Here is a 21,180-nt window from a genome sequence, read left to right on the forward strand (position 1 = left end):
AGCTCTCTCCATGATTTCTGGCTCTGTCCTCCCCATCCTAATAATGGATAGTGTAAGTTGGTGACAGGAAGTGTGGTTCTTGTTTTATGAATGGGATTCTTTCCTCCAACCTTTGAATCTTCTTTGGCCTCGTATCTCCTTGTGGCAGAAGGAGAGGTGATTCTGAGTATGAAGCAGTTTTCCACCAATTTCACCTCTCATTCCAGCCCCATCTTTGTTCACAGCTGAGTCCTGTGGGGAGCAAAATAACTGTAAGCGAGTCACAAAAGGGTTATTTTAATGAAATTCCACAAAAGTTGGGCATCCAGGCAGCCTGTGTGTGGAACTTCCTTCCCCGGGTGTGATGGAAACCAAGGGCATCTCCCCCTGTTCCCTCAGGAGCCTGTTCAGCTCTCTCACAGGGAAGGCTCTGGAGCAGCTCTGATGGCATCTGTTTGGAAGTAGCAGGGCTGGATGGGAGTGGGTGGGCCTCTTGGGGGCCTGCAGCATCCACTGGGAGCACCCACTAGGAGCACACCTTCTGGGAAAAAAAGAGGAGCACCTTGTGAAGATTTCAAGAAAACATTGCCTGGTGTTAAGGGGATGGAAAGACCTTATAGCCACTGCCTCAAAATATGTGAGAACAATGGTTTTTGAAAATTTTGAATTAATTTTTATTGCAGTATGTTTGCTTTACCATGTTGTGTTGGCTTCTACTGCATAGCAAAATGAATCAGCTGTACATACAGGTATATCCCCTCCTTTTTGGAGTTCCTTCCCATTTAGGTCACCACAGGGCATTAAGTAGAGTTCCCTATGCTATACAGTAGGTTCTCAATAGTTGTCTACTTTTGCATAGTATCAATAGTGTATATGTATTAATTCCAATCTCCTAGTTCCTTCCACCCGACCCCTTTCCCTATTGGTATCCACACATTTGGAGAAGAGTGGTTTGAGTCATTGTTACAGGGACCCTATGTGGACCAAAAATTTGCTAAGTCTGTGAAAAGTCAGGTTATATATAACCTGTATCACACATACGTGCTAAATTCCACAAGTGTATATGCAACAGAACCTAGCAGATGGTGAAAAGCTTTAAAGTATTTTTTTTTTCCCCATATGGAGCTATGGACTGGAGTTTCTAGTACGTTTTTCAAGTGGGAAACAAATCACAGTTATGGAATTATTTAACAAAAATGCTCATATCAGAATAATGAAATCACTAAATGTCAGACCCAGAGAGCATGAAGCTCAGTTTCAAAAATTTACTTCCTTATTTGTTTAAAGTGGAGTATATTTGCTTTACAACGTTGTGTTAGTTTCTGCTGTGCAACAATGAGTCAGCTCTATGTATACGTATATCCCCTCCCCCTTGGACCGCCCCCCACCCCATCCCACCCATCTAGGTCATCACAGAGCGCAGAGTTAAGCTCCCCATGCTTTACAGCATCTTCCCACTAGCTAGCTATTTTACACATGGTATATATTTTATGCAATGTATATATGTAAGTGCTACTCTCTCCATGTAAACTTTCACTTTAAATAAGTAATATTTGCACATGTTGAAAATTCAAAATGTACAAAAAGCATATGGTAAAAACTAAGTCTCCCTCCATACGCTGTCTCTTAGCCAGCAGTTTCCCTGTTCACTGGAAACCACTGCCACTGCTTTGTTGCATCTCCTTCCAGAGAGATTTTATGCATATTCAAGCACTTTCATACACACACATCTGCATAGGTAGTGGCATAAGAACCTTCTGGAACCTTCTGAACCCTTCTTTTTCACTTATGTATCACAGAGGTGAGTGCAGGCAGCAACCTCAGCCTTTTTTTTTTTTTTTTAATTGCTGCTTTAATTTTCAACTTACTGTACACAGTGAATTTACCCTTTTGGGCTTTGTTAGATAATTTGATTGCTTACAGTTCCATACCTGTACTAAGCTAGTGGTAAAGAACCCCCTGCCAATGCAGAAGACATAAGAGATGTGGGTTTGATCCCTAGGTCAGGAAAATCCCTTGGAGGGGGAAAAGACAACCCACTCCAGTATTCTTGCCTAGGAAATCCCATGGACAGAGGAGGCTGGCAGGCTACAGTCCATTCATGGTGTTGCAAAGAGTAGAACATGACTGAAGCAACTTAGCATTTAGTTCCTTCCCGATGAGTATACATATCCTTGTACATGTGTTGTTATATTACAAGCAAGCAAGTTTAGCTGTAGGATAAGTTCCTAGATATGGAATTATCTGGTAACTGTGTGCATTTTAGGTTTTGATAAAGTTGCCAAATTACTCTCTACAGTTGTTCTGTATATAAATTTTGACTTCCATTGGAGATGTGTGAAAATGCCCAATTTCTCCTACCCTCATATTACTCAATATCTTATCAAATCTTTTTATCAGGTATTTAATGTGCATTTAAAAACATGCATGAAGTTAACACTCATTTAAAAATTCTTTATATGTTGTTTGTTCATAGCATTTGCTCAGTTTTGCTCTTTTTTTCCTTGTTGATGCCAGTTCTTTTAAAAAAAAATTAAAATACAGTTTTATTCTAAATGTGGACAATTTGCGTATGTTTTAATTGTTTTTTAAAAAACTATTTGTATTGGGGTATAGCCAGTTAAGAACATTGTGATAGTTACAGGTGCACAGCAGAGTGACTCAGCCGTACATAAACAGTATTCATTCTCGTCCAAATTCCCTTCCATCCAGGCTGCAACATAATGAACAGAGTTCCCTGTGCTATACAATAGTTAGTTGTATGGTTAGTTGATAGTTAGTTGATATAACTATTGATACACTATTGATACTATTGATATACAATAGTTAGTTGATGGTTATTCATTTTAAATATAGCAGGATGTGTGTGTGAGCTGTAGTGTCTGACTCTTTGTGACCCCGTGGACACATGGACCCCATCTGACTCTTTGTGACCCCATGGAGCCTGCCAGGTTCCTCTGTCGATGGGATTTCCCAGGCAAGAATACTGGAGTGGGTTGTCATTTCCCCCTCCAAGAGATCTTCCTGACTCAGGGATTGAACCCGTGTCTCTAGTGTCTCCTGCATTGGCAGGCAGATTCTTTACTAATGTGCCACCTGGGAAGCCCAATATAGCAGGATACTAGTTCTTTATACAAGAAAAATGTCCTTGTCTGTTATATGAGTTGTGATATTTTTCTTATTTTGCTGATTATCTTTAAATTTGTTTATATTAATTTTTTGACATATATTCAGAAACATTTTGTTTTCAAATTCATCAGTCTTTTCTTTTATATCTTCTGGATTTTGTGTGACATTTAGAAGGGCCTTCTCCATATCTTGTGCTTATTTGAAAAGTCTCCCTTTTTTCTTCTACTACTTTTATGGGTTTCATTTTCATAATTAAATCTTTAAATTGAAGTGTAGTTGATTTACAATGTTGTCTTAGTTTCTGGTGTACAGCAAAGTGATTCAGTTACACATATACTTTTTCATGTATTTTCTATTATGGTTTATTACAGGATATTGAATATGGTTCCTTGTATAATAACAAAGCTATACAGGACCTTGTTGTTTATCTTTTTAAAAAAAAATATATAGTAGTTTGTATGTGCTAATTCAAAGCTCCTAATTTATCCCTACCTCACCACTTTCCCTTTTGGTAACCAAAAGTTTGTTTTCTATGCCTGTGAGTCTATTTATGTTTTGCATATAAGTTCATTTGTGTTGTATTTTCAGATTCCATATATACGTGATATCATGATATTTGTCTTTCGCTGACTTACTTCACTTAGTATGAAAATTTCTAGGTCTATCCATGTTGCTGAAAATGGCATTATTTCATTTTTTTATGGCTGAGTAGTATTCTATTGCATATATATCCTATATCTAGAAGCAATCTAGATGTCCATCAACAGAAGAATAAATAAAGAAGTCACAGTACATATACACAATGGAATATTACTCAGCCTTAAAAAGGAATGAATTTGACTCAGTTCTAATAAGGTGGATGAACCTAGAGCCTATTATACAGGGTGATGTTAAGTGAGAAAGAGAAAGACAAATATCATATATTAACACATATGTGTGGAATCTAGAAGGTTGGTACTGATGAAGCTATTTGCAGGGCAGCAATGAGATGCAGACACAGAGTACAGACTTGTAGACACAGCAGGGGAAGGTGGGACAAATTGAGAGAGTAGCATTGAAACATATACATTCAGTTCAGTTCAGTTCAGTCGCTCAGTCATGTCCGACTCTCTGCGACCCCATGAATTGCAGCACGCCAGGCCTCCCTGTCCATCACTAACTCCCAGCGTTCACTCAAACTCACGTCCATCGAGTCGGTGATGCCATCCAGCCATCTCATCCTCTGTCGTCCCCTTTCCTCCTGCCCCCAATCCCTCCCAGCATCAGGGTCTTTTCCAATGAGTCAACTCTTCACATGAGGTGGCCAAAGTACTGGAGTTTCAGCTTCAGCATCAGTCCTTCCAATGAACACCCAGGACTGATCTCCTTTAGAATAGACTGGTTGAATCTCCTTGCAGTCCAAGGGACTCTCAAGAGTTTTCTCCAACACCACAGTTCAAAAGCATCAATTCTTCGGCGCTCAGCTTTCTTCACAGTCCAACTCTCACATCCATACATGACCACAGGAAAAACCATAGCCTTGACTAGACGGACCTTTGTTGGCAAAGTAATGTCTCTGCTTTTGAATCTGCTATCTAGGTTGGTCATAACTTTCCTTCCATATGTAAAATAGATAGCCAGTGGGAATTTTCTGTATGATGCAGGGAGCTCAAATCCAGGGCTCTGTGACTAGAGGGGTGGGATGGGGTGGGAGGTGGGAGGGAGGTTCAAGAGGGAGGGGACACATGTATACCTATGGCTGATTCATGTTGATATATGGCAGAAACCAACACAACACTGTAAAGCAATCATCCTCCAATTAAAAATAATAAATTTAAAAAGAAAGTTCACAGCCAACAGTTGACACATTGTACTGTTTTTATTTTCATAGTGGTCCTGAACTGAGTGGAATCATTGCAAAGTGTTTCCAGTAAATGAGCATCTCCTCCAGAAATCCTTCTTCACTTCAGCTGCTTTGATATGGATTTTGGTGCCAGCAGCTCAGATGATGACGGATAAGGTAACTTTTAAAATTTCTATAATTAGTGGTGGTGGAGTGGGAGAGATAAGCGGTGCTGTAGAACCTGTGGAGGGTAAAAGGGAGGCTCTGCACCCAAAGCAGTCAGCCCCAGAGAGTCTGGTTCTGCCTTCCTTTTGAAAATTCTCTTAGAGATGAACTCTGGAAGGAAGCGCCTCCATTGCTTGAGTTGGCCTCATATGGGGTTTGGAGTATCACAGAGGGACACAGTAAATATGATGGCACGGTGTAGTTATACTGACGTAGCTTGAAAGGTCAAGAAAGAATAAGTAAAACACTTACTTTTAAAGGGTCTCACCCAACATCAAGATTTGCATAAAGGCTTGCCACAAACAACAAGTCAACCTGTGATGATATAAAAATAACAAATTAATAATCAAGTCACACCCAACCATTGGATTTCCAGATTAAAAAAAATTTTTTTCTAAAAAAGAAATTATGCCAAGTGAATATCTTATTTTCCTTGAACTGACTCTCTTCCAAAAAAAAAAAAAAAAGTAAAACAAACAAGAAAAACAATAGAAACAGCAGCATAGCTTAACCCAGAGAAGTGGTTGGGATCCTGTAAAAGTATTATTAGTCGGAACCAAGCTTTGTCTGTGCAGTAGCGAAATGGGGATCTGGACTTCTGCACGACCGGGTCTGAGTTTCTGAACCAGATGGAGTAAGGCAGGCTTTGGATGAAAGGGCTTGCTGCCACCTTTCAGCAGAGCAAGGCCATGGTTGCACCGGCAATTGTGTTTTCATATCCTGGTCCATGAGACCTATGACTCTACCATACTGATCTCAACAGTGGAAAATCTGGACTGATGCTATGGGCTACAGCTGCAAGCCTCAAAGTGCGGTCTGGGGACCCTGCAAGTCGCTGAGGTCCTTTCATGGGGTTCCTGAGATCAAAACTATGTTTATGTTAATAACAACACTAAGATATTGTCTGTCTTTTTCACGTTTTCTCATGAGTGTACACGGAGTTTTTCAGAGGCTACCTAATGTGAGATATTAGAACAGACTGAATGCAAAAGCCAGCTCTGTTGATAACCGGACATGAAAGAAATCTGCAAAAGTGTAAAGCAATGCTACTTTCTTATCAGATATTTTTGTTTTGGAAAGTGAAGCTATTTTTTGTAAAATGTTGTTTATGTTAATGGATTAATTGTTGTCATTTAAAAAAGAATTCATATATTTTGAATTGACATAAAAAAGTAAATATAAAATTACATAAGCTTTGAGCTCTGTATGGTCCTTATAATTTTTAAGAAAATGTTTAAGAATTTAGGAGGATCCTGATACCAAGAAGTTTGAGAACTGCTGGTCCATGGGGTACTGAAAGAAAATAAATGCAAGATAACAATAGTTATTTATAAGTACTTCCTGTTTGACAGGTTCTGTGCTAAGGGCCTAACATGGATTACCTCATTTTACTCTCATAACCATCCTAAGAGTGGGTACTAATGTCCCTTCTTAGGTTACATACGAGGAACCTGGGCTTAGAGAGGACAAATATTCTCAAGGTCAGAGAGTTCAAAAGTGGCAGAGTGGAACTGAACCCAGGGAGTGTGGTTCCAGTTCTCACCCTAAACCACCTAGTGACAGTGCTTCTAGAAGTCGGTGCCTGCTCTTTTCCCTCTTGCGGCCCATCCCAGCCCTCCCCCTAAAAACTGGATCTGATGAAAGAGGCAACCGGAGAATCAGATGTGTCGCTGACTAGGTCTCCCCACTCCTGAGTCAGGGTCGACTGGAACAGCTGTTGGCACCCATAATAAGGAGGGTGGACCCTCCTTGCCACATGGACCCAAGCTCCCCAAACCCATACTCATCTCTCCTTCTTAAGTTAATTTTGAACCTGAAAGAGTATGATTGTTAAAAAAAGAAAAAGTAAAGAGGGACAACTATGAAAGGGAAAAAACTCACAAAAATCAGTGGAGGGAATTTTGTTTCACAAGACTTAAGATTCTCTACTATTTTAATAAACAAAAACTGGACCTTTTTAGGTGATGTATGATGTTTGATTTATGCAACATAGACTAGCAATGATTTAATGGATCTGCATTCAGTAAAGAAACCTTGGATGTATGTGTGTGCATGTTAGTCACTCAGTTGTGTCTGACTCTTTGCGACTCTATGAACTGCTCTGTCCATAGGATTTTCAAGGCAAGGATATTGGAGTGTGTTGATATATATCTACGGCTAAATGAAAGTATCATTAGCTATATTAAGAGTTTGTGCGTGTGTGTGTGTGTTAATCGCTCAGTCGTGTCCAACTCTTTGCAACCTCGTGGACTGTGGCCCACCAGGCTTCTCTGTCCATGGGATTTTCCAGGCAAGAATACTGGAGTGGTTTGCCATTCTCTTCTTTAGTAAGCTCTTTATGCATCATTTTAATGATTCTCTGTTTTACTGAGTTTCTATTTCCCAACTAACTTCCCACCCATCTGGTTGCATAAGAGATACAAAGGGATGGGGAGAAAGATTGGTTTTTCATTGTTTTTTTCCACTTCAACTGAGCACGGGTATGACAAACTTATGTAACCACTAGGTGCCACTGTTGCTTCATGCAATATCGCCAGACCCCTGCGTTTTAGCATATGTTGGGAATTTTATTTTAAAGTGTTCAGGGTGTTTGAGTGGGGGTTGTTGTTGATCAATCACTCAGTTGTGTCCAACTCTTTGCGACTTCATGGACTGCAGCACGCCATGCTTCCCTGTCCTTCACTATCTCCCGGAGTTTGCTCAAACTCATGTCCATTGAGTCAGCGATGCCATCCAACCATCTCATCTTCTGTCATCCCCTTCTCCTGCCTTCAATTTTTCCCAGGATCAGGGTCTTTTCTAATGAGTCAGTTCTTTGCATCAGGTGGCCAAAGTATTGGAGCTTCAGCTTCAGCATCAATCCTTCCAATGAATACTCAGAATTGATTTCCTTTACAATGACTGTTTGATCTCCTTGCAGTCCAAGGGACTCTCAAAAGTCTTCTGCAACACCACAGCTCAAAAGCATCTGTACTTTGGTGTTCAGCTTTCTTTATGGTCCAAATCTCACATTCATACTTTGACCATATCTTTGACTAGATGAACCTTTGTGGGAAAAGTAATGTCTCTGCTTTTTAATATGCTGTCTAGATTTGTCATAGCTTTTCTTCCAAGGAACAAGTGACTTTCAATTTCATGGCTGCAGTCACTGTCTGCAGTGATTTTGGAGCCCAGGATCCACAGTGAGTGGGGAAGGGACCTGGAAGAATCCCATTGGTGCATGCCCACCCCCATCCCATCCCCATACTCCCATCTTATAAATTTTTTTACAGTATATAGAATTGGCTGTTGAGTAAGGAGCCCTCAAGCACAAAGTTCCCAAAGATCATTATTTCTTGAAGAATGACTTTAAAATCAGCTTCAAGTAGAATGTGAAGCTAGCTGAGGGAAAGCAAGTGCTGTGGCCGGTTTAGGCATAAGTGCCCAGTGCAGTGTCCAGTAGAGGTGACTCTGTCTTAAAAAGATGCCCTGCCTGTTGTGCAATGGTAAAAGTTGAGCCTGGAGCCCAACAGCATCTCTCTTTGGAGAAGATGGAGAGGAGGAGCTCACAGTGGGGAGGGGAGGAGGGCTAGCCATGGCCACACCCTCTGTAGGTCCTGATGTCTGTTCTAGGGACCCCAGAACTGAAAGATGAACTGGAGTACCTTCTGAAATACACTCCATACTGAGTCATACTTTGTTGGGCGTCTTGTTTCACTGTGGGATGGATCTGCTAGACACTACATTCTGTGTTCAATTTACCTTAATCATTTCTCATGTGATTTCCAGACTCAGGGTACTTATTTGTTGAGCAGCGTTAGGTCCAAGGCTCTGTGCCAAGCCATCTGGAACATCCTCTGGAGAATATTGGGGTTGCTGATGTCCTTTGATCTCTGGGTCGGGAAGATCCTCTGGAGGAGGGCATGGCAACCCACTCTAGTACTCTTGCTTGGAGAATCCCAAGGACAGAGGACCCTAGTGGGTTACAGTCCTTGGGGTCGCCAAGAGTCGGATATGGCTGATTAACTAAACAACTACAACAAAACTTCTTTCCAGCTATGTCTTTCCTGGAATGAAACATAGCTTTCCAGGTAAGGTCTAATTCACGCCATATATAGGGATAATTACTTCACTTGGTCTGGAAGCTTCCATCTAATAAGATTGTATTAACATTTATATATTATAACCACTCTGATTCTTCTGAATTTGAGTTGGGTTTCAACCCCCAGGGCTCTTTTCTTAGGATGTGTGTCAGGGCAGTTTTTTTTACATGCTGGACTTTTCCCACCAAAATTTCCACTACAAACCCAGGTCTTTATTCATCCATTCATTCAATTAGTGGGTATTGGGGACCTCACAGTCCTATATGTCATTTGGCTAAGACATATGACAATTTATTCTACCTTTTATTTCTTTTCGTGTAGATGACTCTTCCAGGGTTATGCCATTCTCAGATTTGGAATATATATCTGCTCTGACTTCATTCTAATTGCTAAAATGTTACTGTTTGTGCTTGTTCATTTTATAGGAACTTTAGAAGGATCTGACTAATTTTTTGAAATCTGATTCCTCAAGGAATATGAATGAAACCTAGCTTGGGTTTTGGATTCTATTTATCATTGTGTTATAAACATAGGGCTTTAAAAAATTTCAAGTTTACTTAATTTCACATTTTTAGTAAAAATTTGTTTCGTATAGGTACATAATTATGTTTGAGTTCTTAGAACAGTAGCTTATATGAGAGAAATCAGAAATAGACACTATGGAAGCTTATACCGTCCTACACATGTGAAGCATTGTTGATATTTACTTTCTGGGGCTCAATTATTGTTTGGGGGAAATAAGAGCTTGAAGGCCCTTTTTAGTATAAATGTAAGAGCTTCTGATTTAAAAGGATGATCGGAAGCTAAGAATAGTAAGCCTCTACTTCATAAGGAGTAAATGTTTCCAAGAAGCCTTCTAGAAATACATAAGGTGTCTCTTTTCTTGCAGACATTGACCAGAGTTCATTTGTGTTTTGCTTTGGTAAGCCATTAGTGCCACACTGGCCAGACTGGCCCTTGTCTCTATCGTTGGAAGAAATAACCAAGTCCAAGTGGTTCCAGCTCTCACTAAGTGTTGGGCTTCACTCTTGGAATTAACTAAGTAATATATTATCTGAACAATTACTAGATTGATTATTAAATATTAGTCATTTTGTGTTTAGAGGGTTTTCTTAGGATGAAGTGTAGAGTTAGGAAGAGATCTTTCTCCCAGTTTTGGTCTATAGCGACCCATTTTGGTAAATGACAAGATTAATGATTAGATAACATTGCTATTATTGCATTTAAGATGTTACTCGTCTGTGTTGATTTGGTATTTCTATATAAATATTTCCTGTTCATGTAATACCTAAGCTTTCAGTTTATTTAATCAAACTGTGATACTATCATAAATAGGAAAACAGATGGAAATTAAATGGAGATAAGACTCCGAACCAGAAGAACTGTGTGTAATAAATTAATGAGAAATTAAGCACAGTGATGAAAGAAATATTTACATTGCCTGCTGCATTTTTTATGCAAGTAGATTATAATTTCTTAGAGAAGGCCCTAAAATAGTCAGTCTAGATTTGGAAAGAAAATTTCTACTCACAGGTTCTAGTTCATGGATTGTTTTCACTCGACTCTCAGGACATGCCGCTCTCTTGGTTTCCCTTCTGCATCACTGATGGCAGCTATCCATCTCCTTTCCTGGTTCCTCTCTTTATTTCCATTCTGTTTTATATTAGGGTGCCTTGGGGCTCAGCAGATGGCAAAGAAAAGACTGAGGACCGATTCCAGGACACCCCACAACATTAAAGATGTGAGTCAGAAGAGAAGGACAGCACAGGAGGTTGAGAAGGGACAATTAGGCAATTGGGACAGAACTAAAAGTGAAGACGATTTACTAAGAAGGAGGAGATCAAATGCTTCTGATTAGTCAAAGGCAAGAACTAAGAATTAATCATTGTGTTTAGCCACATGCACATCTTTGGTGATCTTGATAAAAATAATTTCAGTGTTTATGATGAATAGGTCTGAGATAGAATAGAAGGAAAGTTATTAGAGACAATCAGTACTGAGAAGGCTTTGGGGAGTTTTGCTGCAAATGGAGCAAAGAAATGGGGTAGTGGCTAACCAGAGGATGTATCAGAGAATCAGATGTGACTTTTAAGGGCTGATTGTAAGACTATAAGCAGGAAATGAGGCAAGAGTCCCACAACAAAGGCCAAGACAGATCCTGGTTGAAATAATTCAGAATGCAAGTCAAGAATGAGGCAAAGCACTTCCCTAGGGGTCCAGTGGCTAAGACTCTGTGCTCCCAATGCAGGGGGCCCAGGTTCAATCACTGTTCAGGGAAATAGATCACATACACTGCAACTAAGAGTTTGCATGCTGCAACTAAAAATTCTGCATGCCAAAACTAAGATCAAAGATTCTGCGTGCTGCAACTAAGACCCAGCACAGCCAAATAAGTAAATACCTGAATAAATAAATAAATATATTTTTTTTAATGAGGCAAAAGTTTAGGGATTAATTATTTTGAGTTTTTATGGACCAGAGGCAGGCCTACTGGCTTGGGCCAAGCTGGACTAGACAGTTCTTGTAAAGATATCCTTTCAAGTAAAGGGCTGGAGTTAGCTATATGAATTTTTCACAGTTACGTCACCCAAGATTCCCTGGTATCTTTGGCTTCTTGGGGTGGACTTATTTTGTGTTGCTTTGAATGTGGAAGTAAATTACAGGGAAGTGGATGTTTGGACTATTGCAGTAGCCCTTTATCTGCCTTCGGCTTGTTCCCCTTTGTTCCTTTCTCTGTTGCCGTTAGCATCTTTCTAAATGCTAAGCCAGCTATCAGTCCTCTGTCTAAAAACTGTCTATAGCTTCCCATCGTAGTCAAGATAAAAATTTAGACTCCCTTGTACGGCATACAATGTTATCCTGAATTTAGTACCTACCCATTTTCCAGCCTCATATCCTGCTTTTCTCTGCCTTGTAATGTGTAGTGGAGTTCCTGTTGTCTGCTGCTACACACACACCGTGAAGTTTCACACTTCCATAACTATGCTCATGCTGTGTATCTTTCTGAAACACCCTATCTGCTTTTCTGCACTTGGCCAACCTTTATTCATTGTTTAAGACTCATTTCCTTTAGGAAGATGGATTAATTAGAATTATGTTTGGTTGCAAGTGACTAAAAATAAGAGTGACTTGGCTGCTGCTCAGGAATGGGAAGATGTGTGTTACCTGCCTTCACCTCTAGGAGAATCAAATAGTCATGTATTTTTGTTTCATTTTAAGATTTGTCCTGAGCCTTGTTTTAGATGAATCCATTAGTTCATTAATTCATCAATGACTGATTCACAGGCAAATTCACTATAATTTACTATATGAAATGTTGTTTCTTCTGGCTTAATCATCAGGGTTGTGGAGGTATAGAATAGCAGATCAGTTATCGCTCTGTAATCTCTTGAGATGAATTATGTATAGCTTTAATGCTTCTCTGCTTATTCATATTATTATTTGTTAAAAAGATTGAGCACTTGTCATTTGCCAGACACAGTGCTTGGTGCTCAGGACGCAGATTGAAAGAAGGAGCTATAGTCTAGTGAGTGTAGGTAAGAGAAGGAGTAGACTAGAGTGTGTTAAGTGCTTGGATCAAGGTTTACTCAAAGTGTTATGAGAGTCCAGGAGAGGGACATGTGATCAAGACTAGGGTGTCAGAGAATAATCTCCAGAGAAAGTGCTGTTTAAGCTGAGTGTTGAGTTATCAGGGAGCTAATGTGGAGGTAAACTGGTGGTGGCTTGATGGGATTAGAACTCTCCATGATGTTCATCAACCCTAATTCACACAACCCAAGGGATTATACAGTCAAATTAAAACTAGTGTGCTTGGTGTCAGACAGTATTTTATTACAGTGCCCATAATCTCTATCACCCCACCCCAAGTTATCCCAAATTACTATAGAATACAAGTTCCCAGTTTCAAGTATATGTCTACCTGAATGCCCTCCTATAGAGACCTCTGGAGATGTTACTGCCCTATATCCCTCCGCAAACCCACCACTCAAATTCATCCCTGCCCCTGATGCCTACAAATCAGCATTATCCTTAGGCTCATCCAAAGAGAAGGAAGAGGAAGGAGTGGAGTTGAAGGACAAGGCAAGCCTTAGAGGAGGGATGGGGCTTTGGGATGAGAAAGGACCAGCAATAGGGTGAGGATGCCTGCTGTGGATGTTATGCTATTGTGTGGCATGTCTCTGCCTTATGCTTCTGAAGAACTCTTTCTCCGTCTGGTGGTGCAGAAGAGAAAGTGGAGAGGGTCTCATTCACCAGTGAGGGAGTTTATGGAAAGAGTTCCCATGAAATGTGATTAGGGGCAGTGTCTTGCTAAAGGTTATGGTGAAGAAGGGACAGATTTGAGGAATATTATATTATTATTTTTTACTGCCTTCTTCTGATTGTAGAAGAAATACACTCTCATTAAATTATAAAAGTTAGAAAACACAGGAAATTATTTATCCTTATCAGAAATTTCAACATCTAGTGATAAGACTGTTCATGTTATGGGATATTTTCCAGTTTATTTCTATGCATATTCAGACAAATTATATATGTTACCTACCTATTCTATATAATCAGGATCCAACTTTATGTACATTTTTCCTGGTAGTTCTTTTTCTTCATTATTGTGGTGAGACATACATTCCATAAAATTTACCATTTTAATTATTTTTCAGTGTACAGTTCTGTGACATTTAGAATATTAACATTATTGTCCTTTCCTGGCACTTGAGTTCTTTCTATCTGCAGACATTGGTCTTCATTTAATTCAAGAAAAGGTCTTCTAGCATATCTGGATCATTTCTTTGGTTCTAAACGTCGCCTGTGTAAATATGTGCGTGTGTGTTTAACCATCCTTGAATCTACATTTGGAGGAGAGTGAAACAATATTAGTTCTAGTGATTTCTGCATTTTTACCCTCTTGAGCTGCTTCAGAAGTTAGGTGTTGACTCTGATGAGAGTGAAGACCTTTATTTTGGAGGCAGGTCCGCATAACTCTCTGCAGGTAAACCATAGACTTAGGATGCAAAGGGCTCTTGGTAGCCTGTGCAAAGAACCAGAGCCCTGCATGGTATGAGCCAGTGCCCACACCAGGAATGTCTTTGCTTTTCCAGGTCACCTGCAGGGAAAGAAAAATTGTCTCTCAACAGAGAACCATCTTCCTGTTTGATGATGTGTGCCTCTTGGCATCTGGAATTTAATCGACTCTTCTCTTAGAGCCAGGAATCTGGGTGGGAATGTCAGATGTGATTCGGTCTTTCACAATGGCACCAAAGAGAACTTATCAACACTCGGTTAACAGCTTAATGAGATGATGATGAAAGCTGGACACATGTGAGGGTGTGGTGCCGGGGTCGGGGATGGCGTCGGCGAGGATCAGGAAACAACTGTTTAATTAAATGTTAATTAAGGATATAAAGAGTAATAGAATAAGGATAGCTCAGTGAGGAAATTCAGTGGAGAAAAGAGGCTGAAATAAGGATAGCTCAGTAGGAAAATTCAGTGAAGAAAAGAGGCTGAATAATTCAGCCAGAAGGTAAGAGAAAGAACGACATGGGGAGACCAAACAAGGCCCGCACTTTATTTCCCAAAGTAGTTTTTATACCTTAAGTTGTGCATAGAGGATAATGGGGGAAGGGGTAGAGTCATGCAAGGACAGCAGTTCCTGATCCTAATAGAAGCCAGGCTTTCAAACTTATCATATGCAAAATTTAGGTGATTTACATCATCTTCTGGCCAGGAGGCCTGTTAACATTTTAAGAAACTTATTTTTCTCTAAAGGTGATTGGTCAGGAGCCACCCTCCAAAAGCATTAGATAAAGTTGCATTCCTATAGGGCAAAGGTGTGGTGGGCTCAATCAAGAAAAGAATTAACTCAAGGGTCCAAGGTTACAAACACTGAAGCTACTACTTACATTTCTATACACCCATTATATCAATCAATACACTGCCAAGGACACAGTAGGTAAGGGATATGGAGACTTAGCAGCAAACATTGGCCCAACAAGTGAAAAACCCTTCACCAATACAATTTATAATCAATCTTTTAACTACTCAAAGGAATGTGTATTTAGACAGTTTAGAACATCTCCTGCCTCTCACATTTGGGAGGCTCTGAACAATCACATGTGGCCGGAAGAACCTATTCAGGCAGGCTAGAGGACTTCCAAAGGAGTTTGTAGGTTGAAACACTCTTGTCATGCCCAGGAACTTTATTAACTGGAGCTATAAGTTAACACTTTTTCAGAGAGAGGTGGTGGGGGACAGCCCCCCATAAAGTCAGAGGTGTAGGTGAGAGCACAAAGCAGAAAGTAGGCAGACTCTGGTTTTGGGGGGTAGATGCTCGAGAATTTCCAGGGGGACTCCTGAGGCTCGATCCCGCCTTTGCGTATGCCGAGCCTCCTTCCTCATGACCTTTGCCACAGGCGGAGTTCCTCACGCTGGCTCCCAGCAGTGATAGAATTCCAGTTGAGTTATTCCAGATCCTGAAAGATGATGCTGTGGAAAGTGCTGCACTCAATATGCAGTATGCAATATGCACTCAATATGCAATATGCCGGCTCCCGGCAGTGTGGTAAGGAAGAGGCTGGGGTTTTATGAGGTGGTGGCAATGTCTAGCTCAGTGTTGGGCACACGTTTGCCAACTCTAAACTTGGAGTTTCCTTACTGAGAGTCTGATTGGACCTGATTTTAAAGCAACTGTTTTCTTTGTTCCCTGACTTTGTTTACTTTTATAGATTGCTAGCCATGCCGTGAATGTGTGCTCAGTCATGTCTGACTCTTTGTGACCCTATGGACTGTAGCCTGCCAGGCTCCTCTGTCCATGTGATTCTCCAGGCAAGAATACTGGAGTATGTTACCATTTCCTTCTCCAGGGCATCTTTCCAACCTAGGGATCGAACCTGCATCTCTTGCATCTCCTGTATTGGCAGGTGTGTTCATTATCAGCTGAGCCACCAGGGAAGCCCTAGATTGCTAGCAACCAACCAAGCACTAATCATAGACATTGACTAATCACTTTATAGATAATAAAAGAGCAAGCATTAAATACTTGTGTGCTCTGGAGATAATTATTGCAACTTTATTTATACCTAAAGGGATAGTTCAAGACCAATAAGATGTTGGGAAGGAAATTTTTTTTTTCGCTTTTTCCATAGAACTTTTTTTTTTTTTTAATTGAAGTATAGTTGGTTTACAATATTGGGTTAGTTTCAGGCGTACAGCAAAGTGATTCAGTTACGCATGTCTGTTCTTTTTCAGATTCTTTTCCTTTAAGGGTTATTACAAAATATTGAGTATAGTTTCCTTATACCGAGGGTCCTTGTTGGTCATCTATTTTATATATAGTAAAATGTGTATGATAGTAAGTATTTTTTAAATTAAAAAGATGATTTGACACTTAGGAGGTGGCATGTTGTGAAGAGAGGACCAAAGCCCAAGATTTGGAAAATTTGAAATTATAAATGTGGGTTGAACTAGATAACTTGAAAGTATTCTTTCTCTAGGATTCTTTTTCAAAATATTTATTTATATTTATTTATTTGGCTGCACTGAGTCTTAGTTGCAGCCTGCAGGATCTAGTTCCCTGACTAATGATGGAACCCCGGTCCCCTGCTTTGGGAGTGTGAAGTCTCAGTCACTGAACCACGAGGGAAGTCCCTCTCTTGAAAGTCTCCTTTCCTTTGTCTTGTTTGGACCAGCGGCGTCACCACCTGTCTAGTTTCCTAAGGAGAAAGTGTGGAGACCTCTTTGCATTGCTTTTTCCCTCACCTGTAAGGAATCTAAGCAAGTAGAGAGGAAGGAGCAGTTTTAGACCCCAGATGGGCTGGGAGAGACCTGGCCTTCCCTCAAACATGGAGACCTCTATGATCTTGGTCACATCACTTATGTCTGAGTCTGTTTCCTTCTCTGTTATAGAAAACATGGTTAAAAGCACTTGCCATCGAGGGTAGAGAGAATGTATGTAAAACATGGAGCTCAGTAGCGGGCATGGAATAGGGCCTCCATACATGTTAGCGGTTCTTATTCAAAAGGGCTAGAGCTTAACAACTGCTATGCATGAGCTCTTCCTCGGTGCTTGGCACTGTGCTACATGCATGTCACATATATTTACTAATTTAATTTTCACAACAGTCTTTTAAGGTGGATACTGTTATTACCTGTATATGTTTTGCAGATGAGGAAAGTAAGAGATCACACAGCCTGTAAATGGTAGAACCAGGACTTGAACCTTGGACAGTCAGACTTCAAAGCCTATGCTCAGCTACCACGTTCTTTCAATTCTGTCTCTGAAAAAATGTCTTCTTTTTGTCCATACCTCTCCTTTTGATGCTTTTAGATTATTGTTGTAGCTTTCAAAATGGCCTGTTTCTAGCTTTTCTATTACTCCCATCAATTCTCCTTGCTGCCCAGTGTGCCATTCAAGGCCCTGTCCACATTTCCAGCCTTATTTCCTTTCTTTTTGAAATATTTATTTTTTTATTTGGCTGTGTCGGGCCTTAGTTGTGGCACTCAGGATTTCTCCTTGCATTGCACAGACTCTCTAGTTGTGCTGCGTGTGCCAGAGCACATGGGCTTCGGTAGTTTGTGCACTCGGGCTTAGTTGCTCTGCAGCATGTGGGATCCTGATTTCCTGACCAGGGATCAAACCTGAGTCCCTTGCATTGTAAGGCGGATTCTTTAACCACTGGACCACCAGGGAAGTCTCCATCTTTATTTCTTTCCAGACCTCTTTCCAGTACTGGCCACTCCAGCCCAGTGAGAGCCTTTGCCGCTCTCTGTGTGTTTTTGGATGCTGATTCATTCTGTTGCCTGGACTCAGAGTTCTCCTCCCCACTTTGTTTGTCACCCCTCAAGGTCTGATGGAAATCTCCTCCTCTCTAAAGCCTCTCCCATCCTTGCAGGCCCCATTGGATCCCTTCCTCTGTTTGGCCAATCTTCTGCATACTCTTATGGGAGCTGCACATTTACCTGAGGCAGGAAAACCCACCTCATTTATTTTTATGCCCTAGTATGTAGTAGAAGCTCAGTAAACCCTGCTGAGGTTATGATTCAAATTTTAAAAGGTAGAAGAGAAGCTTTACTGTCTTTGCTCATTTTACAAATAACTAAGCTTGTTGGCTAGAATCAGACACCCTCAGCCCACCACTTAGAACCCACCACTATGAATATTTTAAAATATTTTCCTCCAGACCTTTTACTATGTTTACAGGAACACAGAGATAGAAAATTTTCAAAGTAAAATTGAGATCACACTATGACTCCATCTTTGTAGGATAATCTTTTGGCTCAATGTGCTGTAGGCATCTTTCTATGTGAAAAAATAGGGAGTTGGACCATCACTTTTTGAATAAGTCATCATACGCTGGAATTTTAGGCTGTTTCCAGTTTTTCCAACTACTATAAATAATACTGGGTTAAATATCCTTACATGTGGCTCCCTTTTTTCAGTTATATTTACCTAATCACTGTTTTAAAAGGAATTTAGGTTATTTCCAATATTTTCCTACTACTATAAATAATACTTGGATAAACATCCTGTACACACATCTTTGTCCTCTTTTCAATTATTTTCTTAGGATAATTTATTTATAAGGAACCTCATTGGTTACCTATTGGTCAAAGGGCATGTCCTTTGTAAAGATTTTGGATGCAAATTGCCAAATTACCCTACACTAAGGTCATGTCCATTCATACAAACATTACCAGTGTGTGACGGGTCCCCTTTCACCTCTCTTTTGCTCACACTGGGGGTTTTATGAAGTGTAAAAACTTGATTAGTTATGTTTTATGGACTGGTGTCAGGCCTTAACCACAAATAGCACGATTTCCCAAGGAAAGTGTATACTTCCTAAATGGCCAACTTAGAAATAGCCTTCCTCCATAAGGGGGAGGTTGGCTGGGAAAATGTCCTGGGATCTTTCCTTAATGCCATCCGTTAGAAAATGTACCAAGACTTGAGATGGGTCCCTCCACATTGCCTTAATTGCTGTGAACCAAAGGACCCTGAAGGAAAATAGTCTCTCCTGTAAGGACGTCTTGTGATATGCACTCCTATGACAAAATTATCATGTTGTTCTAGGGGATATTTATTATACATTTATGGGATAATCAGGTCAGTGATATTTAGAACTATATACAAGACTCTTTGCAAGGATTCAGGACAGGAGATTAATTGATGAGTTCCCCCCAAATATGGCTTTTACCCCAGCAAATTATATTTAGATAACCAGTACAAGAAATACATAGACAGGTTTGAGAGAGTTAAGAGAAAATCAGTAAAAATGGTGAAGTAAACTGGTATTTGCAGGATGGCTGGATGGCATCACCGACTCAATGGACGTGAGTTTGAGTGAACTCCGGGAGTTGGTGATGGACAGGGAGACCTGGTGTGCTGTGATTCATGGGGTCGCAAAGAGTTGGACACAACTGAGCGACTGAACTGAACTGAACTTAATGGTGACACAAACGTAGAGAAGAGAGTTATAGACATGGGGGTGGGGAGAGAAAGGAGAGGGCAGGGTGAATGGAGAAAGTAACATGGAAGCATAGACACTACCATATGTAAAATGATAGCCAATGGGAATTTGCTGTATGACTCAGGGAACTCAAACCAGGGCTCTGTAATAACCTAGAAGTGTGGGAAATGGCAGAGAGGTTCAGGAGGGAAGGGATATATGTATGCCTATGGCTGATTCATATTGATGTATGGCAGAAACCAACACAGTATTATAAAGCAATTATCTTTCAGGTAAAAATAAATAAATTTTAAAAAATGGTGAAGCAAACGGGGTCGGGGGCTGATTTATGAGGAGAGATTAAAGGCACCAAAAACACAGAGCTGGGACCCAGAAAGGACTTCAGGGAATGTGATAACAGACAGGAAATACTTGAAAGGTGTAACCCGCCAAAGCAAAGACTTATTTAGCCTGGTGCCCAAAGCGTAAGCGATGGCAATGAGGTGAAATGAAAGAGAAGATTCACTAGTTTACTCAGGGGTGTCTCCAGAGAGATTGGAAGTTCCCTGACTGGAAACATTTAGCTCCAGACGGCACTCAGCTCCCCCAAGGAGGGATTCTAGACCGGAAAGCAGGACAATTGACTTGCAGGTTAGATCACGCCAAACTTTGGAGCCCTTCCACGTTGTTACCTCATGGTGACTGTATAAACATACTATCAGGGGTCCCAAAGGTAGAATAACACGTCTCATCTCTCTTTCATTTCCTGCCTTTAATGCCTCTAAGTGAGCAAGTCGAATCGTGTCTCAACATACGCTGCTTCCATTGAGTCTCTCCACAGGGAGCCTTAACGGCAGAGGTGGGGAGCTGACGCTGTTGTTCAGGAAGACAGTGGCTGTGGCCCCGGTGTTCTTTCCTGCCTGTCTGAAGTCCTGAAGGAGGACAAGGGGTAAAGCCCAGCCATCAGGCGTGGAGCCCACCCACCGTAAACCTGGAGAGGATGTCTCTCACCAATGAGGCCTCAATATTGTTGTTCTCAAACTAACCCCCAACATAGAAATGTAGGGGCTCTATCTATCCCTTCAGAATTCTCACAAACTAGCAAGTCCCAGGGGAGGTGGATAAAGTGTGTGAGGACCTGCTTATGGGATATGGTCATGATTTGGGGCTCCTTGCTCTGTTGTCAATAATAGTTAATTTGCTTGGGTTTACTCTAGCCAGTACTCGTTATTCATGGAATGGGGAAGAGAACAATAAGGATCACTAAAACAATAGCATACACACACACACACACACACACACTCTCATAACCCATTGTTTAAAGCATTCTGCCCCCCATGACAAGCCAAGTGTTTAGTAAGCAGGTCATGTGCTCGAAGCTGGCATGGCTCCATGAGTAAAGCTGAAGCTGCTTTTTGTAGAATCAGTGCTGGGGCAACTCAAGGTGGCAATGGAGACTCAGGAGGAGAGAGGGTATACTGTGCTGCCACCTCTCATCAGATAG

At 40.8% G+C, this 21,180-nt stretch overlaps 1 protein-coding gene across 1 annotated transcript in view; it reads left to right on the top strand.

Moving 5' to 3' along the window:
- TBC1D30 (TBC1 domain family member 30) overlaps positions 1-5,107 on the top strand; it is a 102,421-nt gene extending 97,314 nt beyond the window's left edge. Inside the window, exon 13 of the mRNA XM_027542446.1 lies at positions 4,979-5,107. Coding sequence (XP_027398247.1) covers positions 4,979-4,992 — 14 coding nt within the window. The 3' untranslated portion in view covers positions 4,993-5,107. The remainder of the gene's footprint in view (positions 1-4,978) is intronic.
- The last annotated feature ends 16,073 nt before the right edge of the window (positions 5,108-21,180 follow it).

Source organism: Bos indicus x Bos taurus, chromosome 5, assembly GCF_003369695.1.
Source record: "Bos indicus x Bos taurus breed Angus x Brahman F1 hybrid chromosome 5, Bos_hybrid_MaternalHap_v2.0, whole genome shotgun sequence".
In the NCBI taxonomy this organism is placed as follows: domain Eukaryota; kingdom Metazoa; phylum Chordata; class Mammalia; order Artiodactyla; family Bovidae; genus Bos; species Bos indicus x Bos taurus.